Here is an 18,692-nt window from a genome sequence, read left to right on the forward strand (position 1 = left end):
CCGAGTTTAGAACGAATATTTATGCTGTGGGCTACAAGTACTTAAATTAAATGAGAGAGGATTTTGTTTTGCCTCACGAAATGCTGTGGTCACATTGAACAACTTCAATAATGACACTGTCATTACGTTCTCATTGTACGTTACATGTTTCCTACGCCATCTATTAATTTTCTTCGGCTTATAATTGCAATTATTTGAGAACAGTTAAGACCAGTGACTAGCTACTTCTCTGAAATTTTGATCTATTACTACCCTAAGAGACATGTATCTGAAAAATTGTTGTAATAGGTATAGGTATTCGGTATTTCTATCGGGTAGATATTAATATTTTTCAACACATCAAAAATGACAGATTTTTGATGTGACGAAAGTAGACTTCTTTTGAACGGAATGCAAAAAAAATGTTTTGCTCAGCGTTTAAAAAAATTGTCATGTTGTAAAATGCTGGAAAGGACCTATCAATTCAAATAATTCCCTATTATACATGTTATAATTCATCCTTACAAAATGTTTTCACGATTTTTATTAGTATGGTACAATTGCTATTTATGTCAAATCAAAAGACTTTTTTGTGTAGGGTTTTTCATTTGAAAATATAAAATTTACAATGGTTTCAATGGAAACACTCTCTATTATTTTTGTTTTTCATATGTCATTTGTGCTCAGTAGGCTATGCCATATCATCATGAAAAGATAAACACTTTAAAAAAGTTTAAAAATTATTTAGTTGTGTTTTCAAAATCAGTGCTCATTTTTTAATACTGAAAACACTTTATGAAGAATTCATGGACGACCTTGATCAGTTTTTCGACTCACTATTTGTCGTATTGAAGACAAATTTGAAACTGATACCAAGTTAGGCTCAGTACTTGGCCCTGAAACTCTTGTATCTTGTGATAAAAAAAACTTTCAATTTGGTCTTCAGAAGACGAACAGTGATTCGATTAACTGAATAATGTCATCCATAAATTCTTTCTAAAGTATTGACGAATAAGCACTTATTTTGATAAAATAATTCGAAGATTTGTCAACCTTGTTGGATCCTGTATGTTTTCATGATTAAATAGATTAAGCTACTGAACAAGAATGGCATGAGAAATATCGAAAAATAATACATTGTTGACATTATAATAATTTTTATTGAAAGTTTTCAGTAGGAAAACCTATACTCATGATGTTAGTATTATTATTCTAGAATTAAGTTTCTCTAATCCTCTTGAATTTCTTGAATGATCGTTAAATTGTCATTTTGCACATTGAAAGCCTAATAAAAGACCGTTATATCTGTTCATAACAACGTTGGGACATGTGAAATGTTATATTGTATTTCGGACACGAGTACTTTGATTGATTCGAGTTTGTAATCTGGTTGTTTTCGTACTTAATTTGATTTTGTTGAATTTATGGTTCATTTCTTCAATACTTCAACTTTGGTAGAAATTGAGTGAATTGTTGTAACGGGTGTTTTTTTTTTGAGGTATATAACTTTGAGTTGGCATTACTGTTCAAGATGGCGACCGATTTAACAGCTGTCAAGTGATTTATTCTCAGTTTGGTTTGGCAGTTCATTATGAATAGAGTCACGCCTGAACAACGCTTGCAAATAGTGCAATTTCATTTCGAAAATAATGGTTCTGTGCGGAATACGTATCGCGTACTACGTCCATTTTATTTTGTTTAGCGATGAAGCGCACTTCTGGTTGAATGGCTACGTCAACAAACAAAACTGCCGCATTTGGAGTGAAGCTAGTCCTCAAGTGTATGTCGAAACACCGTTACATCCAGAAAAACTGACTGTTTGGTGCGCTTCATGGGCTGGTGGAATCATTGGTCCGTACTTCTTCAAAAACGATGATGGCCAGAACGTTACAGTCAATGGTGATCGGTATAGAGCCATGATTACTAACTTTTTCATTCTTGAATTGAACAACCATGATGTCCAGGAGCTGTGGTTCCAACAAGACGGCGCAACATGTCACACAGCTCGTGCCACAATCGATTTATTCAAAGACACGTTTGGTCACCGCCTAATTTCACGTTTTGGACCTGTGAATTGGCCTCCAAGATCTTGAGATTTAACACCGCTAGACTATTTTCTGTGGGGCTATGTAAAGTCATTGGTCTATGCGGATAAGCCACAAACCCTTGACCATTTGGAAGACAACATTCGCCGTGTTATTGCCGATATACGGCCACAAATGTTGGAAAAAGTCATCGAAAATTGGACGTCCAGATTGGACTACATCCGAGCCGGCCGTGGCGGTCATATGCCAGAAATCATATTTAAAATGTAATGCCACAAGATTATCTTGCGGATAAATAACATTCATGTCAATCGAATAATAATCCATCGTTGTTTTATTGCAATTTAAAGTTCTATAGCTCTAAAAAATACCCTTTACTTCATCTATTCTTAATTGAAATTCTGAACTCTCTGTTTCCAAAATTGTGATCCATATGCCAATTTTTAGCCTGATCGATTATTGGAAAAATTATGGCTACAACTCGTATATCTTTGCTCTTTTTAGCAATTTAATATATTCTTAAATCGTAATTCTTGTTGCATAAATATTTTTTATCATTGATAAAAGATTTCTTCTTAAATTTTCGATTCACAGGTCTTGTGATTCATTCGATAGTGAATGGTTATCCCGTGAAATATTTATTTATAATACAAGTGCAGAAGGCATAGATATTCTTCCACGAGTTCAAAATTCAAAAACGAGCCTCGAAGTGGCGAGTTTTGGAATGAACGAGTGGTAGAATGAGCCTTCTGTACGAGTATTATACATTATTTTCTCTAATTCATTGCATTTTCATTGAAATTAATGAAATATTTCCATAAATATATTTTAGTGATTTTTGCATTGAAAACTGTTGGTTGGCAGAACTGATTTCTTTAAGGCAAATTGATGAATTAACAGATAAAGCCGTGGCGGAAAGTTCGGAGTACCAACATAGAATAATAAAATATAACCATGAAAACTGTGCGTTTCTGATATATTCTCGCACGATTTTGTTCTACAAGATGTGGAAGAATGAACGGAATAACCACAGAATTAGAGAAATGAATTTATTTAACGAAGAATATAATCACGTATTGCGCCATATTTAATACTGACACTTGATGCGACATAATTGAGTAATACTTCTGCTTCGTAATATGCCGAGTTGGCTTAGTTACCACAAAGCCGACGACTAGTAATCTAATCTTATTTGCCATGAAAACAAAGGGATCCACACCTACCCAATATTGTCCCACATAATATCTGAATTAGTGGTGTATTCGAGGACAGCGAAGAAATTTATTGTATTTCAGCTAATCTGCCTCATTTTATGGAATATTGTAACACGTTCATTTACTACCTACGTTGTGATCATGAGAATAATTGATGATGATTAGAGGCTTTCCTAATTTTGCAGCATTGTTGTCGGTTTATTATATTGAACAAATAATAATATTATGAATGCAGAAAAAATTAATTATATCGGTGATCAAAAGAATAGTATGGAAAAAGCTTTACGATTTTTGTGATACTGAAAAGAGATACAAACTTATTATTTCGTAAGGCTAAAAAAAACAGGTATAATACTGACTTCTTCATTTATGCACCTTTTATGCCGTTGAAGATCACAAAATTGTACCTAAATAGAGTGCCTGAATAAGGTTCTTGAATGAACGAGTTTTAGAATAAACCTTCTGTATATAGCCCTTCCACTAAGAATCCAGGTATGTACGTATACAAAATCACAGCCTAAACGGCACCAAATAGAGCAAAAATGAAAAGAATAAGATCCCCTCGAAATCATCTCGGAGTCCCAGGAAAACTTCCAAACCTTCGATTTTCCTCGCGGTTTTCGAGTATACGGGGTGTTACGGATTATTTTGGCATTCAGACTCATTCCTCTGTGGGCAATTTGAAAGTACCACGACGAAAAATCTACTGAGGGTTACAATCTCATATTTGATTAGTTATTATCTCGATATTTGAGGTTTGATGTTTTCTTCAATGATAGAAATTTTGGTACTCTTTCAACCATTTTTGTCATAATGAAAAGATATTTGCATCAAATATTTTCATGTGAGCAGAGACCAAATGGTAGGTCCTAGGAAAAAAGTCATATGGAGTACCCCTCCTAGAATCAAACGAGTATCAAACTCGCAAAGCTCTCTTCGGCGAGCAAAGCGTATTAGAATAAACCTTCTGTACGATATACATTATTTTCTCGAATTCACCCTATTTTTTTGAAATTAATGCAATATTTCAATGTTCGTTGATTTTTTCATTGAAAAATATTGGCTTGAAGAACTGTTTTTTTCTGTTACAAATTTAATAGATAATAGATAAACCCATGACAGAGGACTTCCGAATACCAACATATAAATATAACTATTATGTCCAGTTGTACCATTTGCCTAAACATTGATCAAAAATTTAAACATTGACTACTTTCTGATTTCTTAGGAGAAAACAGATTACTTTCTGATTTCTCAGGAGAAATCAGAAAGTAATGTTTAAATTTTAATCAATGTTCAGGCAAATGGTACAACTGGCTCTGAAACTGACATATTCTTGCACGATTCTGTTCTACAAAATATGGCAGAAGGAATGGATGTCACAGAATAGGAGAATAGTATATTGTGCAACAAGTGGGGAAAGTCCAACTTTTCTCGCGAGTGTGGAAGTTTGTGGCACGAGCCTGAAAGGCGAGTGCCGCAAACACACGAGCGAGAAAAGGACTTTCTCCACATGTTGCACACTATACTTTTCCTACAACTGCACAAATTTCAATAATTCAAGTAATGGACTTATGATCAAAAAATCAAAATGACCTTCGTTGACAGTATGTGCTAATTTATTGCGTTTCCATAGAAACGACTCAAAAACCCAATTTCATTGGTCTACCAAGGGAGGTGTGGGCAAAGTGCCGTGGGTAATAATATTTTCCACAGTATGCGCAATACATAGTTTTGCAATTGAGTAAACTATGCAGAATATGCTACTTTTCATAGCAGTTGTAGGAAATAGTATATTTTGCAACAAGTGGATAAAGTCCAACTTTTCTCACGAGTGTAAAAGTTTGTGGTACGAGCCTGAAAGGCGAGTGCCCCAAACACACGAGTGAGAAAAAGGACTGCTCCATATGTTGCACACCATACTTTTCCTACAACTGCATAAATAAAAATAATAAAAGTACTGCACCTAATTCGATTCAAAATAGCCTTCGTTGAAAGTATCTGTTCTTTCTTGCGTTTCCATAGAAACGACATCTCAAAACCCAAATTTCATTGATCTATCAAGCGAGGTGTGGGCAAACTGCCGTGTTGAATAATATTTCTCACAGTATGAGCTATACATGGTTTTGATATTGATTAAGCTATGAAGAATACGCTTCTTTCTATAGGAAAAATGTTTTAAATCACGGATCTTTCCAACTAAGCTTTGAAAAAACTGTATTTGTCATAGAAGATCAGGATTAATGATGATTCAAAAAATCCTCTAACGAGATAAATACTGTATTTGTAAGATAAAATAACCAAATCGACAGATACCGGTTTAATTACAATTTACGAATAGATCTCGGCTCAATATGATCTTAAAATCATAAAATAATTCAAGAAAATCGTCAGATGTCAACCTCGCTATCACAGAATACTACAAAAATCCGTCATCCAGGCTGTGACACAGGATATGTCAAAGATCATTCAGTATGAAATGAAATGAAAAGAAATTTGCGAGAAGATCAAATCTATCCAAAGCTGACCTCCTTACCAGACTTCAATCGCTATGTAAACAACGATACCAAACATAACAAGAAATTAGAAATTAACGTAACAATCTTTTGAACTTGTCTCTACTCTTTTAAGTACTCGTCATTCATGCGCCCATTGCACCCTTGGAGGTCAGATAGCTGTATAAGGTATATATCAGATTAATTTTGACATAATTATTGTCCGTTAGTTTATATTGATGAGGCGTTCTGATGATAAGATTCTCCTGAAATTCTACATGAAATATCGAGTGATCATGCTATATATTCAAATTGAATTTCAATCTAGTCGGCGAAATCCTAGAATCGGAAACCAAAAATATTTTTCATTACAAAATTGATCAAAATGCTTTTTATGCCTTTGGTAGATTTGTATCTACCTGTTTAGCAATAGCTCTAATAGCCAAAGGAACCAACCACTAATTGCTTATTTTTTCCAGGTACCGTACGAAGATTTCTCGAGCGATACGGCAACTCAATCGACACACTAATCTTCGTGGTGGACAACACAGATTTCGGAATCTACGAAGTTTTGCTTCCACTCTATTTCCCAAGGTCACTTATGGAGCAGGAGGCATCGAAATGGCAGCTTCCAGCTGATCTGGGTGGTGAAGATGGCGAACCCCTGTTGCCCGACAGACAGATCAGGATCATTGACAATCCACAGCACACCCTTCATCGTAGGTATCCAGCCAAAAAAAAATTGGAAGCTTCATCGAAAGCTTGACTAAAGAAGCTCATGACTATTTGATTATATGATTGAACACCATTTTGTTCTGTTTAAGATAGGAAAATGTAAATTTTTCATACTCAAGCAATCCTGTTAGAGTAGTGGCAGATTTTTACCCACTAAACACTAGTACCATATGTATATTTCTGTTGGTCAGTGGAATTATTCTGTCTACGCAATGTTTACGTTGAAATTCGTCTATACAACGATGTGTTCATCATCAGAAGCCATAAGTCACTAACACAATTCGTCTTTGATATTTATATGAGTTCCGATAATAATTCCTTTCGTATCTTATTAGTCGTTCTTTTGCTTTAATGTGCTCTGGAAAAACTCAGCATCCTCTTCAAGATTTTTACGGTTCTTTCACTGTCACTTCCACAAATCTCGACAAGTGTAAGACACCTGTCCGAATCTGTTGAGTAGGGTGAGGCTCCCCTGAAGGGCATACTCACTAAAAACCTCCATTACACCTCCGCCGAACCCGTAGAGAAAGGTTCCAAAGACGCCAACCTTCCTCTTGCGCGTTCAGCCTCAGTGCGGCCGGCTCACCAAGGGTTTGGTACTCTACGGCAGAATTTCCTTCTTGTTTCTCGATGTCCTGCCCTAGTGGAGTGTGGGATAGGGCAGGAACAATTCGTTGAAGGCGGTAGAGTCATTCTTTAGTTACCTAAAAAACGTGAAGCAACTACCCATCAATGAGCTCCCTCGTTCCGCTATTTACCCCATAGCTCTGATCACGGAACTCAAGCTAGAGATAGTTACCCGCAGGGACTTTGTCGGCAAACCTCCAACCTAAGATCTTATCACCACGAGGAAACGCCTCTTGACCCTGATCTTGCGACCTCTGCGAATTTGCACGACTAACACAAACCCCTAAGTCCTAAATCCTAAGTCAAGCATAGGATCAGCCTCAGTTTGTGCAGGGGAGTTATAAGGATGGAGGTTCTTAAAGGGAGTTTAGTAGTTACGACTGTGATCAGTGGGGTTGAGCAAAGTGCTAACTTATTATTTCGTAATCTTCGTTTCCTAAGAGTCGAGGGCATTGAAGTCATAGTTACTCCTCAAATAGTGTACACTTTAGGTCCTAAACTGGCGCCCGCGGAAACATAAATAGCCCCTATTCTACCACGTACTCACAGCAAAAAGTTGGCATATTCTTGCTTCCTTTTTGGCCTCTTGTGTCTCGTCTGCTGAACCTGTCAATAATATTCACCTACCTTTGTGGCCTCTGTCTGGTCGGTTCTGCGCCTCTTCTTTTACCTTGATTGATGCTTCTCTTCTCGTGTTGCTCGTTCTGCTAGAATCTGTCGCTTGGAAGGGTAGATATTAAAGGATTTTCTCAGGAGTGAGCTAGGTATTGGCTTGAATTAGCCACGTCTCATTTTCTGGTCAGTCATAATTTCACTGTCTATTTTACAGCAAGCAGTTACTACAAGCCCTCCCACCACGACAAGGTGCTGATCTAACCTAACCTTATAACACTGATATAGTAAGAAACTCAATGGTCCCTGCCCTATACACCTTTCCACCTCCGTTCTTGTCTATACCAATAAAAGTTCGGATATATATCTCGCGCGGCGCTGTTTTCCCCAACATTGCGTAACGTGTGTCGTCATCCTACAAGCTTAAAAAATGTTACCACATATTTCCATCAGATAGATCACGCAAAAGGAGGAGTTACTAAGAAGTATACGGGGCGAGTACGAGCAAACTTTGTACAGCTTGGTTTGTGCTCGACGTTATTGCTGCTACGCAGCAATATGTGGAATCAGTGTGCTGCACTCCAAGAAGAGATCAACACTTTGCCGCGGTATTCTCAGCCAATAATGAAGACTTTATGCGTTTCATTCAATGATTGAAACATCAGTAAGACAACTAAGTTGACTCTGTTTCGTATGCCTACACTTAATATTGTCCATCAACGATGAGGAATACATCAGGAGTGGCGTTCTAGAGTATTGCGCAGCGTGTTGTGTCATCTTACATCTTTCAGTTTTTATTACCCTCCCATCTCTACTGCAGAACCGTCTGTGGCCAAGGCTACCTTCCATTTTTCCATTCGAATAAAGGTAGATTCGGAGGATATCCGAAAAGTATGTATTGAATAACAGTGAGCCTATAAGAGATCCTTGGGGTGTTTCAATTATCTTCGCTTTCCACCTTATTTCATCTATGTTGACCATAAATCATTCTATTTTTCAGATATGATTGCACTTACTTTTTCAGTTCAGTATGAAATGTTTGCATCTTCATTCTGTTTACTTAGAGCTACATCTGAATACTGTATGTGGATTGGTTCTTCTATTATTCTATATGTTAACTGGTTATTTTTGGTGGTTGATGATCTGTAGATTACCTAATTTTCACGGAACCCCCTAATTTGCTGTGTATTGTTTAATTCAACACTTTAATACCGAAAGCAGGTCTATGCTTTGTTGGATCTTTTTTATCCTTCCTTTTGTTCCAGATTATTATGCTGGCTGCCGGTTTCCATCGATCTTGTTAACTGAATTCAAGATCTTGCAAAAATAAATAGGGATCTATTTCTGCCCACCGATGTATTCTAACCCACTTCCTACTTCAACTTTTTCAATTAGCAAAGTAAATAATGATTGGTCGGTTTAGAAATAGATATGTTCTTGAAACAATTCATTAAACATTTTTGAGATGTTGATTTTATGACAGAACTAACATCAATTGTTATGACATGACCAGAAACTGTACGTGTAATTGTTAATAACACAACCCATATGCAACATTTTTCTCAAGAATATACATATTCAAACTAGCCGCCATATAAGTACGCACTTGTTGCTGAATCAAAAAATTCAGAGCAGTATATTCGTGTGGGTTCAAAAATAATTGACGGGTGGATATAAGAGACAGTCAGTCAGAAGCCGTATAGATAAATTCGTGAGGAAATATACAGAAAATAGAATTAGTACTCAGTTTGTACAGTTCATCTACGTAGTTGTTATTGTAAAAATAATCAGTTTAATGAATCCAGACAATTAAATTAACCCAACCTGTTAATGTAATAATATTTTTACATAGGAGAGGCAATTTTTTCTCTAGATACATGGATTACGAATGTATGGTTTCTGTTAAGGACAATAATATGATATATGCCATTAGTATTCATGTCTTAACAGCTTGCCTTACTATTTCTGATTTGCACTCTTGAAATGTTTTAACGGACCTATGAAAAAAAAGATAATTTGCTTTATTGAGATTCAACATATACTTTGAATTATGAAATTATGATATGAATAGAGGAATAACCCTAGGTTTTATATTTTTTCAACTAGGAACATTTTCTAGTTCCTAAATGTTGTTCTACAAACATCACATAAATTGTCTGTTTCGATTCCTCTCATTCTGGACCAACAGACACAATTCATCAAATCCATATTAGCAACATCAGAAATTTTCCTTGACATCATTTTCAATAATCAGGGAATTCTTCAAAGATGACTATATGAACGATGCTTTTTGCACGTCCCAAAAAGTATTTCCGATTGTTTCTATTTTGATATCATAAAAATTTCTCAGTTTCTCTACAAATGATAGTGTTTTATTTTGTTACTTATTCATTCTTATGAACGTTTTATATTTCAAATCATGGAATTTAGGAAGAAGAGGGAATTTGAATCCAATTGTGCATTCCGTTTCTGCAATCTGAATATGATAGAAATAGCAGATATATAGAACAACTGAAGGACCAACTACTAATAGAAATAGGAGCTTTAATTCCTTTCAATATTCATTGATCCACAACAATTGTTCCATCGTTGTTGAGCAATTTTTAAATTAACTATTCGTTTTAGAAAATATTGTCATTGGTTTTTTTTGTATCTATAAGGTTCATTTCATGTACTTTTTTCTTTATGTTAAAATCTTTCAAATTTTTGCAATCACTTAAAGAGGTGGTTGACGTATGTGAAAATGGGTTTATTATAAATTTTGATTTTTGATCAACATAAATGGAATAAAAAATTAACCTTTAGATTTGCAAATCTCAACCCATTTTTCTGTTAATTTCTCGCAATGACACAAATGAACAGCTTGATTTTTGAGGAAGTGTTTCAGTCTGCATCATCAGGATATAACTAAATCTTCATTACTAAAGCTCCTTAAAACTTTTCAGATTCAGAATTTCGTCAAATATTATCTCCTCCATTACATCACAATGTCTCTAATTTTCGAATTTTGAGCCTCTAATGGTCTCAAACGATAATGGTCATGCTTTCAACACAATGCCATTTCCTGTAAACATTTCGTTGAAGTTACGAAAAAACATAAAAAAAGCTCTGAAAGTACCTCGGTCATCTCGTATTATTTCTCTACTCTAATTCTATTTGTTCATGACATGTCACTTTGCATATTGATTGAGTAATTATATTCCATAATGATTCAACGTTGGGGTTCATATTGGCAACTTCCGAGGACAAAATAAAATATACTGAAGCAAAAATTAAAAAACATTGATCGTAACGGATATATATCTTTGTGGAAGTGAATATTTAATCGATTTATATGTTTTTATATTGGTACTTATCACATTAATTCTTTTATAAGAAGAACGATATTCTACATCAACAAATTAAAATAATAAACCAAAAGAAAATTAGGAAGTCACTGCCGTAAAATCAGAAAGTTTTGGAGAGTCCTTCATTTATCCGCTAATTGGAGACCACAAAGTATATATTTGGCCTATGAATTGCAATTGTCGCATGAATGATCGAGCGCTCAAATGTACTTTACTTAAGTCAGTGCTTTCCAAATTTTTTTTTTAGGATATGGTGCATTGAGAGTAGTTACCCTACTAACAAGATTAGAGTTTTCTCTAAGGATCTAGGAAATTTTTAAGGTACCGAATCTATAATGTAAAAACTAATGCATTCGTATTTGTTATTCTTAGATGTATACAATTATCTAACTTCATTTCATGTATTTCTAGTTGCCTGATTTTTCCATGTAAGGACTGTAACAAAGGAAACAGGTCTGGAGTATCAGCGAAGAATCTCCATTGATATAATATCAATTTAAATTCGTTAGTAGGCATTCACGGCTTGGCTTGAGCTTGGCTTGAAATCAACTCAACTTCCAGTCGAGTAGTAGTTTTTTTAAATGATAAGTCAAGTACGTAATAGATAAATATGTAGTTGACTTGACATTAAAAAACTACTACTTGACTTGAACTTGAGTTGAATTCAAGTCAAGCTCAAGCCAAGCAGCTTGAATATTAAGTCAAGCCGTGAATCCCTATTCGTTAGTACCGGGTAACCACTCGATAGAGCAATTCAAGCAGTAAACACAAATTTTTCTCCCTCTCTACGCTAATTACCATACGTCGCCTGTATGATGTCTAAAACACTAGTGTGTTTGTTGGATATCAAGGGGTTTTAAAATACAGAGTATTCACTAATACACAGATGATGATTTTAATCGTTTATTCTCAAACTCTCTAGTAAGTCTAACTCTATCTCTAAGCAAGCACAGTTCAGAAGGCAGAACAGAAGGGAGCTCAACCCAGTTCAGACGTCAGAACGGAAGGGCTAACAGAAGGACTGAAAACACTAAGGTTATGTCCCTGTCGTTTGCTCTCGATCATCGAAGATCTATTCTTGTTTTCTCGCTCGATGGCCCTCGATGGTCTCGCCACGCGCAGACTCGCAGCGCCACCGTACGACATGAAGAAATACTTCAAGTCTATGGTTACATGTAATGTTAGTTGTCTCTCTCGTAATTTGTTCGGATGAAGTAATATTCTAACAGTGTTTTTTTACTTTTGAAAAACCTTAAGATGGCGACTTTTGAAGGGACCAGCTTTCTTGGCTTTTAATGGTATTGGTCTCAATTTTCTATCAATGCTGTTTTGAGGTTAAATCTATACCGAACTACTTTTGACAGATCAAATGAAAATTTCAAAATGATGCCGTTGGGTGGTTAATTCTTTGTATAGCGCCACCTTAAGGAAGAAAAGGGAAAAGGGACCCATGCCGAGCCGAGTCGCCAGAATTATCTTAAACAAAATCTAATCAGTGAACATACTAGTATATACGACATCTTAGTCACCTGTCGATCTATTATGATAATCGATCTATCATTATGCGCGCCAATATCGAATCTTGAACTTTTATTGGCACAGCCTTTATGGAGCATGTTCCACATTTATGGAAATGTCTTGTACATAAAGTTTCTCACGGTTCAATATCACATCGGCAATTTTAATCCAGCGAATTTTTTCCATGCCACTAGTCATCGCTCAAAACAATGAACAGTGTTTATTTAATAATAATTGTTTTTATCCGTTTTATGTAAATAAGAATCTTTATTTGTAACAGATTAGAATCAGCGAACAGAAGCGCGGAAAGTGAAGCTGTACACGTATCCTTCAATTTCGATTGTTCGACCGATCTGAATCTTTTTTGGTGTGTAGGTTATGTCTTTATGTCTTTTATATTGGTGTAGGGTGCTCTTTTTGAAATGATCAATGAATCTTACGAATATTCATGTGAGTACAAGAGTTATTACTAAAGCGCGATATGCAAAGTTCCACGTGCACGAAAATGTGCAATTTCTCAGCGCTCTTTCACCTTTAAAGCGGTGAAATTGCATAATGAGTTGCAAATTGCATATAAGGGGTGCTTCTTTGAACTCATTAAGAAGAGAATTGAAGAAAGTGTTATTTTTGAGCCAGTTAAAAATTTTGTAAATGATGTTCATTTTTGCTAATATTCTCGTTGTATATTGTTTGGATTCATTTATGTTGTATTTCCTTTTATTCATTTTTTTTTGGTTGAGTGGAGTAGTTTTGGCTAGACTTCGCTCTTGAAATTTCCAAATAAAGACTCTATTATTATTGAGTTTGGTGTCCAAAAAACCATGTGTTTTAGCTGAGCTATCAAAAATGACGAAGGTTCTGACGAAAATTCGGGAGCTTTTGAGCTCTTCTCGGTGCATGCGCCCATTTCGCCCCTAAAGTCCACAGAACTGTATATAGATATACAAGGTTTCTGATGACCACTGGAACAAAGCTAAGATGAAGATAGTTGACAATTGTGTGAGATTAGGAATGATATTTGAAGTCACCTAAGGACTCTTGTTTTCGAAATACATACAGTTGACATTTGTGTGAGTTTAGGAATGATATTTCAAATCTCGAAAGGACTCTCGTTTTCGAGTTACAGGTTGTTTTCGAAAATTTTTCGAAATTTTGAACGGCACTTTCGCATGATTGGTTCAATTCTATTTTAGATCTCAGGATGCGTCCAGGTTATCGACTTCTACTCCTCTACATTATTTATTAACTCTTTAATTTATACTGGTTTTCGAATTACATTGGAGTTGTTTCTCATCTTCAATTTTTCAACGAGGCAACTGTTCTCAGACACTACATACCATATTCTATCTTGGAAACAATGCTGGATATTGTATTAAATATCAATCGAAAATTGAATTAATACCATCCTTAATCCCATTTGATAAATCGATTCAACTTATCAGACTAGTGGGTTTTTATTCACTATACTTATTGCGCTGCAACGTGAAATTTGCTCATTGTTTCAGTTAAATAAGCATTCTTCAATTCACTTCCATTTCTTGACGAAGAAAAAGAGTTTTTTGTTCAAGTTGTTGAGTCATTTTAATGCAAGTGATATTAAATGAAAACAATATAGTCAAAACATAAATTTCAGTATTCACAATAATTCAGTGATCGGAAAGGTAAATTATTTTAGTGTATTTAGTTAAATATTTGGTTTTTTTTTTGATCAGCGGTAGTCTTTAACTATACCATAAACATTGTGATGATTCAAAATGGTATCGCCTCTTGATCGATTCCCATTGAATTGGACATGAATCTAGGAAACTATTTTCAGTTTATTGGTCTAATTTATTCGGGGTACCAGAAAATTCAATGCCTTGATATTTGAACAGCTTCTATTTTTTAAGTCTGTGATTTCTCATAATGATTTATTATTTCCTCCCTCTTCACTTGATATCTCAGTCATCAAAAATGCTACTTCTGTTATGTTGTTTATTCTAATCCAATATTTAAATTTATTCCGTAAATTGAAAATGTGAGGAATTATGAGCGGAATATATTGTATGAGATATAGATAATCTTCAAAGTCAAATATTTTCAAAATCACTATTGCTCCTATGCTCACGGTAATAAACATTGATAGAGGGAGTATACTCAATTTTTCAAGTGTCCCCAAAATGGTTATCTGTCGGTTTCTGATCATAATATATTTTCGAATGCACAGTGATTATTAAAACGTATATTCTCGATTATTTCATTGAAGATGAATATGAGAATTTGAAAATTATACTGTTTTCAGATATAGGTACAGAAATGTATGTATAATCCGAAGAGAAAGTTGGCAGTTCGGTTTATCAAATCATTCGGATTATGGAATCATATTGAATGATATTTCTAGAGTGTGCAAACTCATTCTTATAAAAACATGTTATTCTTTATATAAAAATATATATGTATTTCTGCCCATCAAAGACATAAATTGAATGATATGATCGCCTCTTTAGTGGACTCTTTCAGAAAAGGTCCATTTTCGTTGTCAGAGCTTTCATTTTCTTCAGTGACATCAGCAATTATCTCATCATCTTCCTTAAACTCTGTGTCCCAATTTTTTTCGTCATCACCTCGTGTCCATTTTTGATTTTCTGTTTCATCTATTGGATCACAGTACGATTTATTTTGTTCACTAATTCCACTGAATCTTAACCTTGATCTAGTCCTTCTCTTGATACTCTCAAAGGAATTAAACCTGAATTTCATTCTTCCGTTCGGATTGTAGAGTTCTGGCTGTTCGGATTATACATATCATTTTACCACTTGTGCCTTACTTCCTTTCGACGAATGTAGGAACTATTGTAATATTCCTAACTTCTAATGAATATTCAATCGGTCTGGCAACACCGCACATTATTTATTTCTTCTGGGAAAATATCTTAATCCACATCAAAACAAAATATCATCCCATGATCAGTGGAAAGTCACCCTTCCAATGATCACAATAGGTGGTTCTTATTACGAAAGCTTCATACGGAAACATGCTATGTTGTACGGTCCACTGTTCCAATGGTACTGAAACGCAATTTCAGCCTTCCTGTACTACCCCTCCCAAAAACGCCAAGTCTACTTAGGTAAACCTGTATAAGATAGAGGACACACCGTATAGTTTTCCACCGGAAACTAGCGTGTCCGAAGGAAATGAATTATAGATCGACCGTACCTATTTTGAACAGTGATCGAACCAGTGTCCCACTTTCATAGCTATGTGATTTTTTTCAGCTGACGAAGAATCGATTGATATCTCGACGCAGCTGGAGACCTCCATCAATATCGAACATGCATTCAGTCAGATGCAGGGAGATTTGGATCAGCAGCGTCTTCTTGGTGAGCGGCCACTGAACGATCCTCTGGCCGACATCATGGTGAAAGAGATCCAGCATCAAGAACGGTGAGTTTTAGCCGTTGAAAATTGTCGCGATTTGTTGTACGAGAAGTCTCGCCTAAAGCGCCCACACACGTTTCGGTTTCGCGTTCGATCTGTTGGAGGAAACTGAAAATTGATAGTGGTGCACAAATTTCAATCCACCCAAGGTTGCCGGGTTCAAGGATTTCCCCAGTTCTTGGAGGATTTTGTTTCCGAGACTAGCGAAGGTAGGGTCAGCCTTGTAATCATTTCTTAAATGAAACTATTTTGTAGACTCATTTTATAAATTTGCACTCGAAAAATGTATTTCCGATAATCCTAAACATTTTCTTGAAGGTCTGTCAGTCTATCTGTATGTGTTCCCGCACAACCTTAACTGTCACAATTCTTTTTCGATTTTCATGAAATTTTATATGGATATTCGGTTCGGGCTGTCAATGGGTCCACACAAAATGCTGCACGTTTAGATGAAGGGTGAGCCTTCAGCATGCGTAAACATTTCCAGTGTTCTCATATATCTCGTTCAGTTAATTAGTGGAAACTATGCTTCAATCAATCAATCACAGCTCCAAATCAATCTGATTGACAAAATGTGAGGTCTATCGGATTCTGCACCAAAAATTAACCCAGAACTGTTGAAAAATCGAGGACACCAAAACCTTTGCTAGCCCGTGTAATCAATAAAATAACAACAAAGAATGATTTTGATGTGGATTTGAGTTGCATAGGAGTAGAACTTTGCTTCCGCCGTTTTTTTCTGAAATAAAAAAAGTGATACAAGTGATAGCATTGTCATGCTGTAAAATCACTTTATCATGTCTCTCGTTGTATTGCAACCGTTTGTCTGTCAATGCTCGATTCAAAAGCATTAATTGAGTTCGATGATTTCCTGCGCTTGAGATGATCGTTATGAACCTCTTTTCATCTCCAGTCACAATGCGAAGCAGAAATCCTTTCCGTCTTTGTCTTGCAAGCAGCTGTTCACAAGCAAACAAATGCCGTTCAACATCTCTCGGCTTCAACTCGTACGGCTGCCAATTTCCTTTTTTCTGAATCATTCCCATGACTTTCAGGCGTTTTAAAATCGCTTGTTGCCTCACTCCCAATTATCCTGCCAATTCTTTTTGCGTTGACACGAATCTTGATCAAATAATGCCTCCAACTCTGCATCTTCGAAAACCTCTACTCTTCCACCGCCATGCTGGTCTCCGACATCAAAATCACCGTTGTTGAAGCATTGGAACCACTATCGGCACGTTCTTCCACTTATATAACGGCCTCGCTATATATATTATTCGAGGGCATTCGATGAGCCTCAGCTGCAGATTTATTCATATTAAAACAGAGAATTAAAACCTCCTGCGAATGAATTAGGCTCGTAAGCTGACATGTATAATCGAAACAAATGCTCATGGTAAAGAATTTTGTTTTGTAAGTTAGGATGAAGATGATTAGATGGAAGAATAGACGCATAATCATGCCTTAAACCTTATAATCATAAGGTTTAAGATTGATTGTACGGTACTCAACAATATTCTCTACCTAATTTATCCAAGCACAATCTCGTTCCGAAATAGTGTAGTACTAAGTGTTTTCTAAATTTTTCTTAAAAATGATCTTTCTTATTATTATTCAACTCAATAAAAAAATTTGAATTTATTGAACCTGTTAAGAAGTAGAAAATCTGAGATAAACAATTTTTTTCATCCCATATATGACCACAAACCATTGAAGAGTCGAAAGCAAGTTTAGATTCTGAAAAATTATTCTTTCAGAATATAATAAACATTGCTTAAAGCGTTTAAACCGTTATTGTTTTGATTTTTCTATTCAATTTATTTTTTTGAAAGATGTCAATCAAGCTCAGAATTATTTTAGTGCTCTTATCAGTTGTGTGCTTTCGGATATTACTTTGGAACAAAATTTTAACTGATGAGAAATTTCAAATCCCAAGGAAGATAAAGTCAATGTTACTTTTTGCGTCATCGTTAAGTCCATCTGCAGATAATGTCAACCTACGTAAGTAGTATGATCCCGATTTTGCGTTAATTTCGTTGTTCTTGCACAATATAATTTCGACATGGGTACTACCGATGCTGCAAAACTGCCATCGCCAAGAACACTGTGCAGTCTCATTTTCAGAAAAGCAAACGACGATGAACAGAAGTGAGTAGCAGTTTTCTTATGTGTTAATTTGTCATATTGGGGTTCATTCAAAAGTATACATCACCATTTCCGAAATCGATCATTTGTTGATTGTTTTTTGTTATTGCCCAGGTAACCGTAGTCCTTATGATATATCATAAAACGAACTGACGTGAAGTCAGGAGCTCTTGGGCGCTCGTTCATGCGCCAATTGCACTATGCTGTGGTCTCCGAGGAGAATGAATTTTGTTGATATTTGCTTGATCGTTTTTTGATTTCATCATTAATAAAGGGGATTTTTGAATCAACAACAACAACAAGTTCTTTATTGATAAGAATCAATAGGCCATCGACCGAGGTCCTTCAGCCATGTACAATTAAAAAAAAATATATATACTATGAGTTTTATCAACATCATTATTGTAAAAGTAAAATAGGTAGTAGGTCTTCATGTGTTGAGGTATCTTAAGTTTTCGATTATAGTTGATGATAAAAATGTTCTTGTACTGTGGTGTGTTCGTTCATTTAGAAATAAGTTGTTTATTTCTTCGGTTTCAGACAGTCTTTTGGAGAAC

General features: G+C 35.5%; 1 protein-coding gene across 2 annotated transcripts in view; it reads left to right on the forward strand.

Moving 5' to 3' along the window:
- LOC123671259 (protein GDAP2 homolog) overlaps nucleotides 1–18,692 on the forward strand; it is a 93,927-nt gene that overhangs the window by 47,037 nt on the left and 28,198 nt on the right. For both annotated transcript variants that reach the window (XM_045605005.1, XM_045605006.1), the window contains exons 6-7: nucleotides 6,213–6,452; nucleotides 15,828–15,996. In XM_045605005.1, the coding sequence (XP_045460961.1) occupies nucleotides 6,213–6,452; nucleotides 15,828–15,996 (409 nt within the window). The remainder of the gene's footprint in view (nucleotides 1–6,212; nucleotides 6,453–15,827; nucleotides 15,997–18,692) is intronic.

This window comes from Harmonia axyridis, chromosome 1 (assembly GCF_914767665.1).
Source record: "Harmonia axyridis chromosome 1, icHarAxyr1.1, whole genome shotgun sequence".
NCBI classification, from domain to species: domain Eukaryota; kingdom Metazoa; phylum Arthropoda; class Insecta; order Coleoptera; family Coccinellidae; genus Harmonia; species Harmonia axyridis.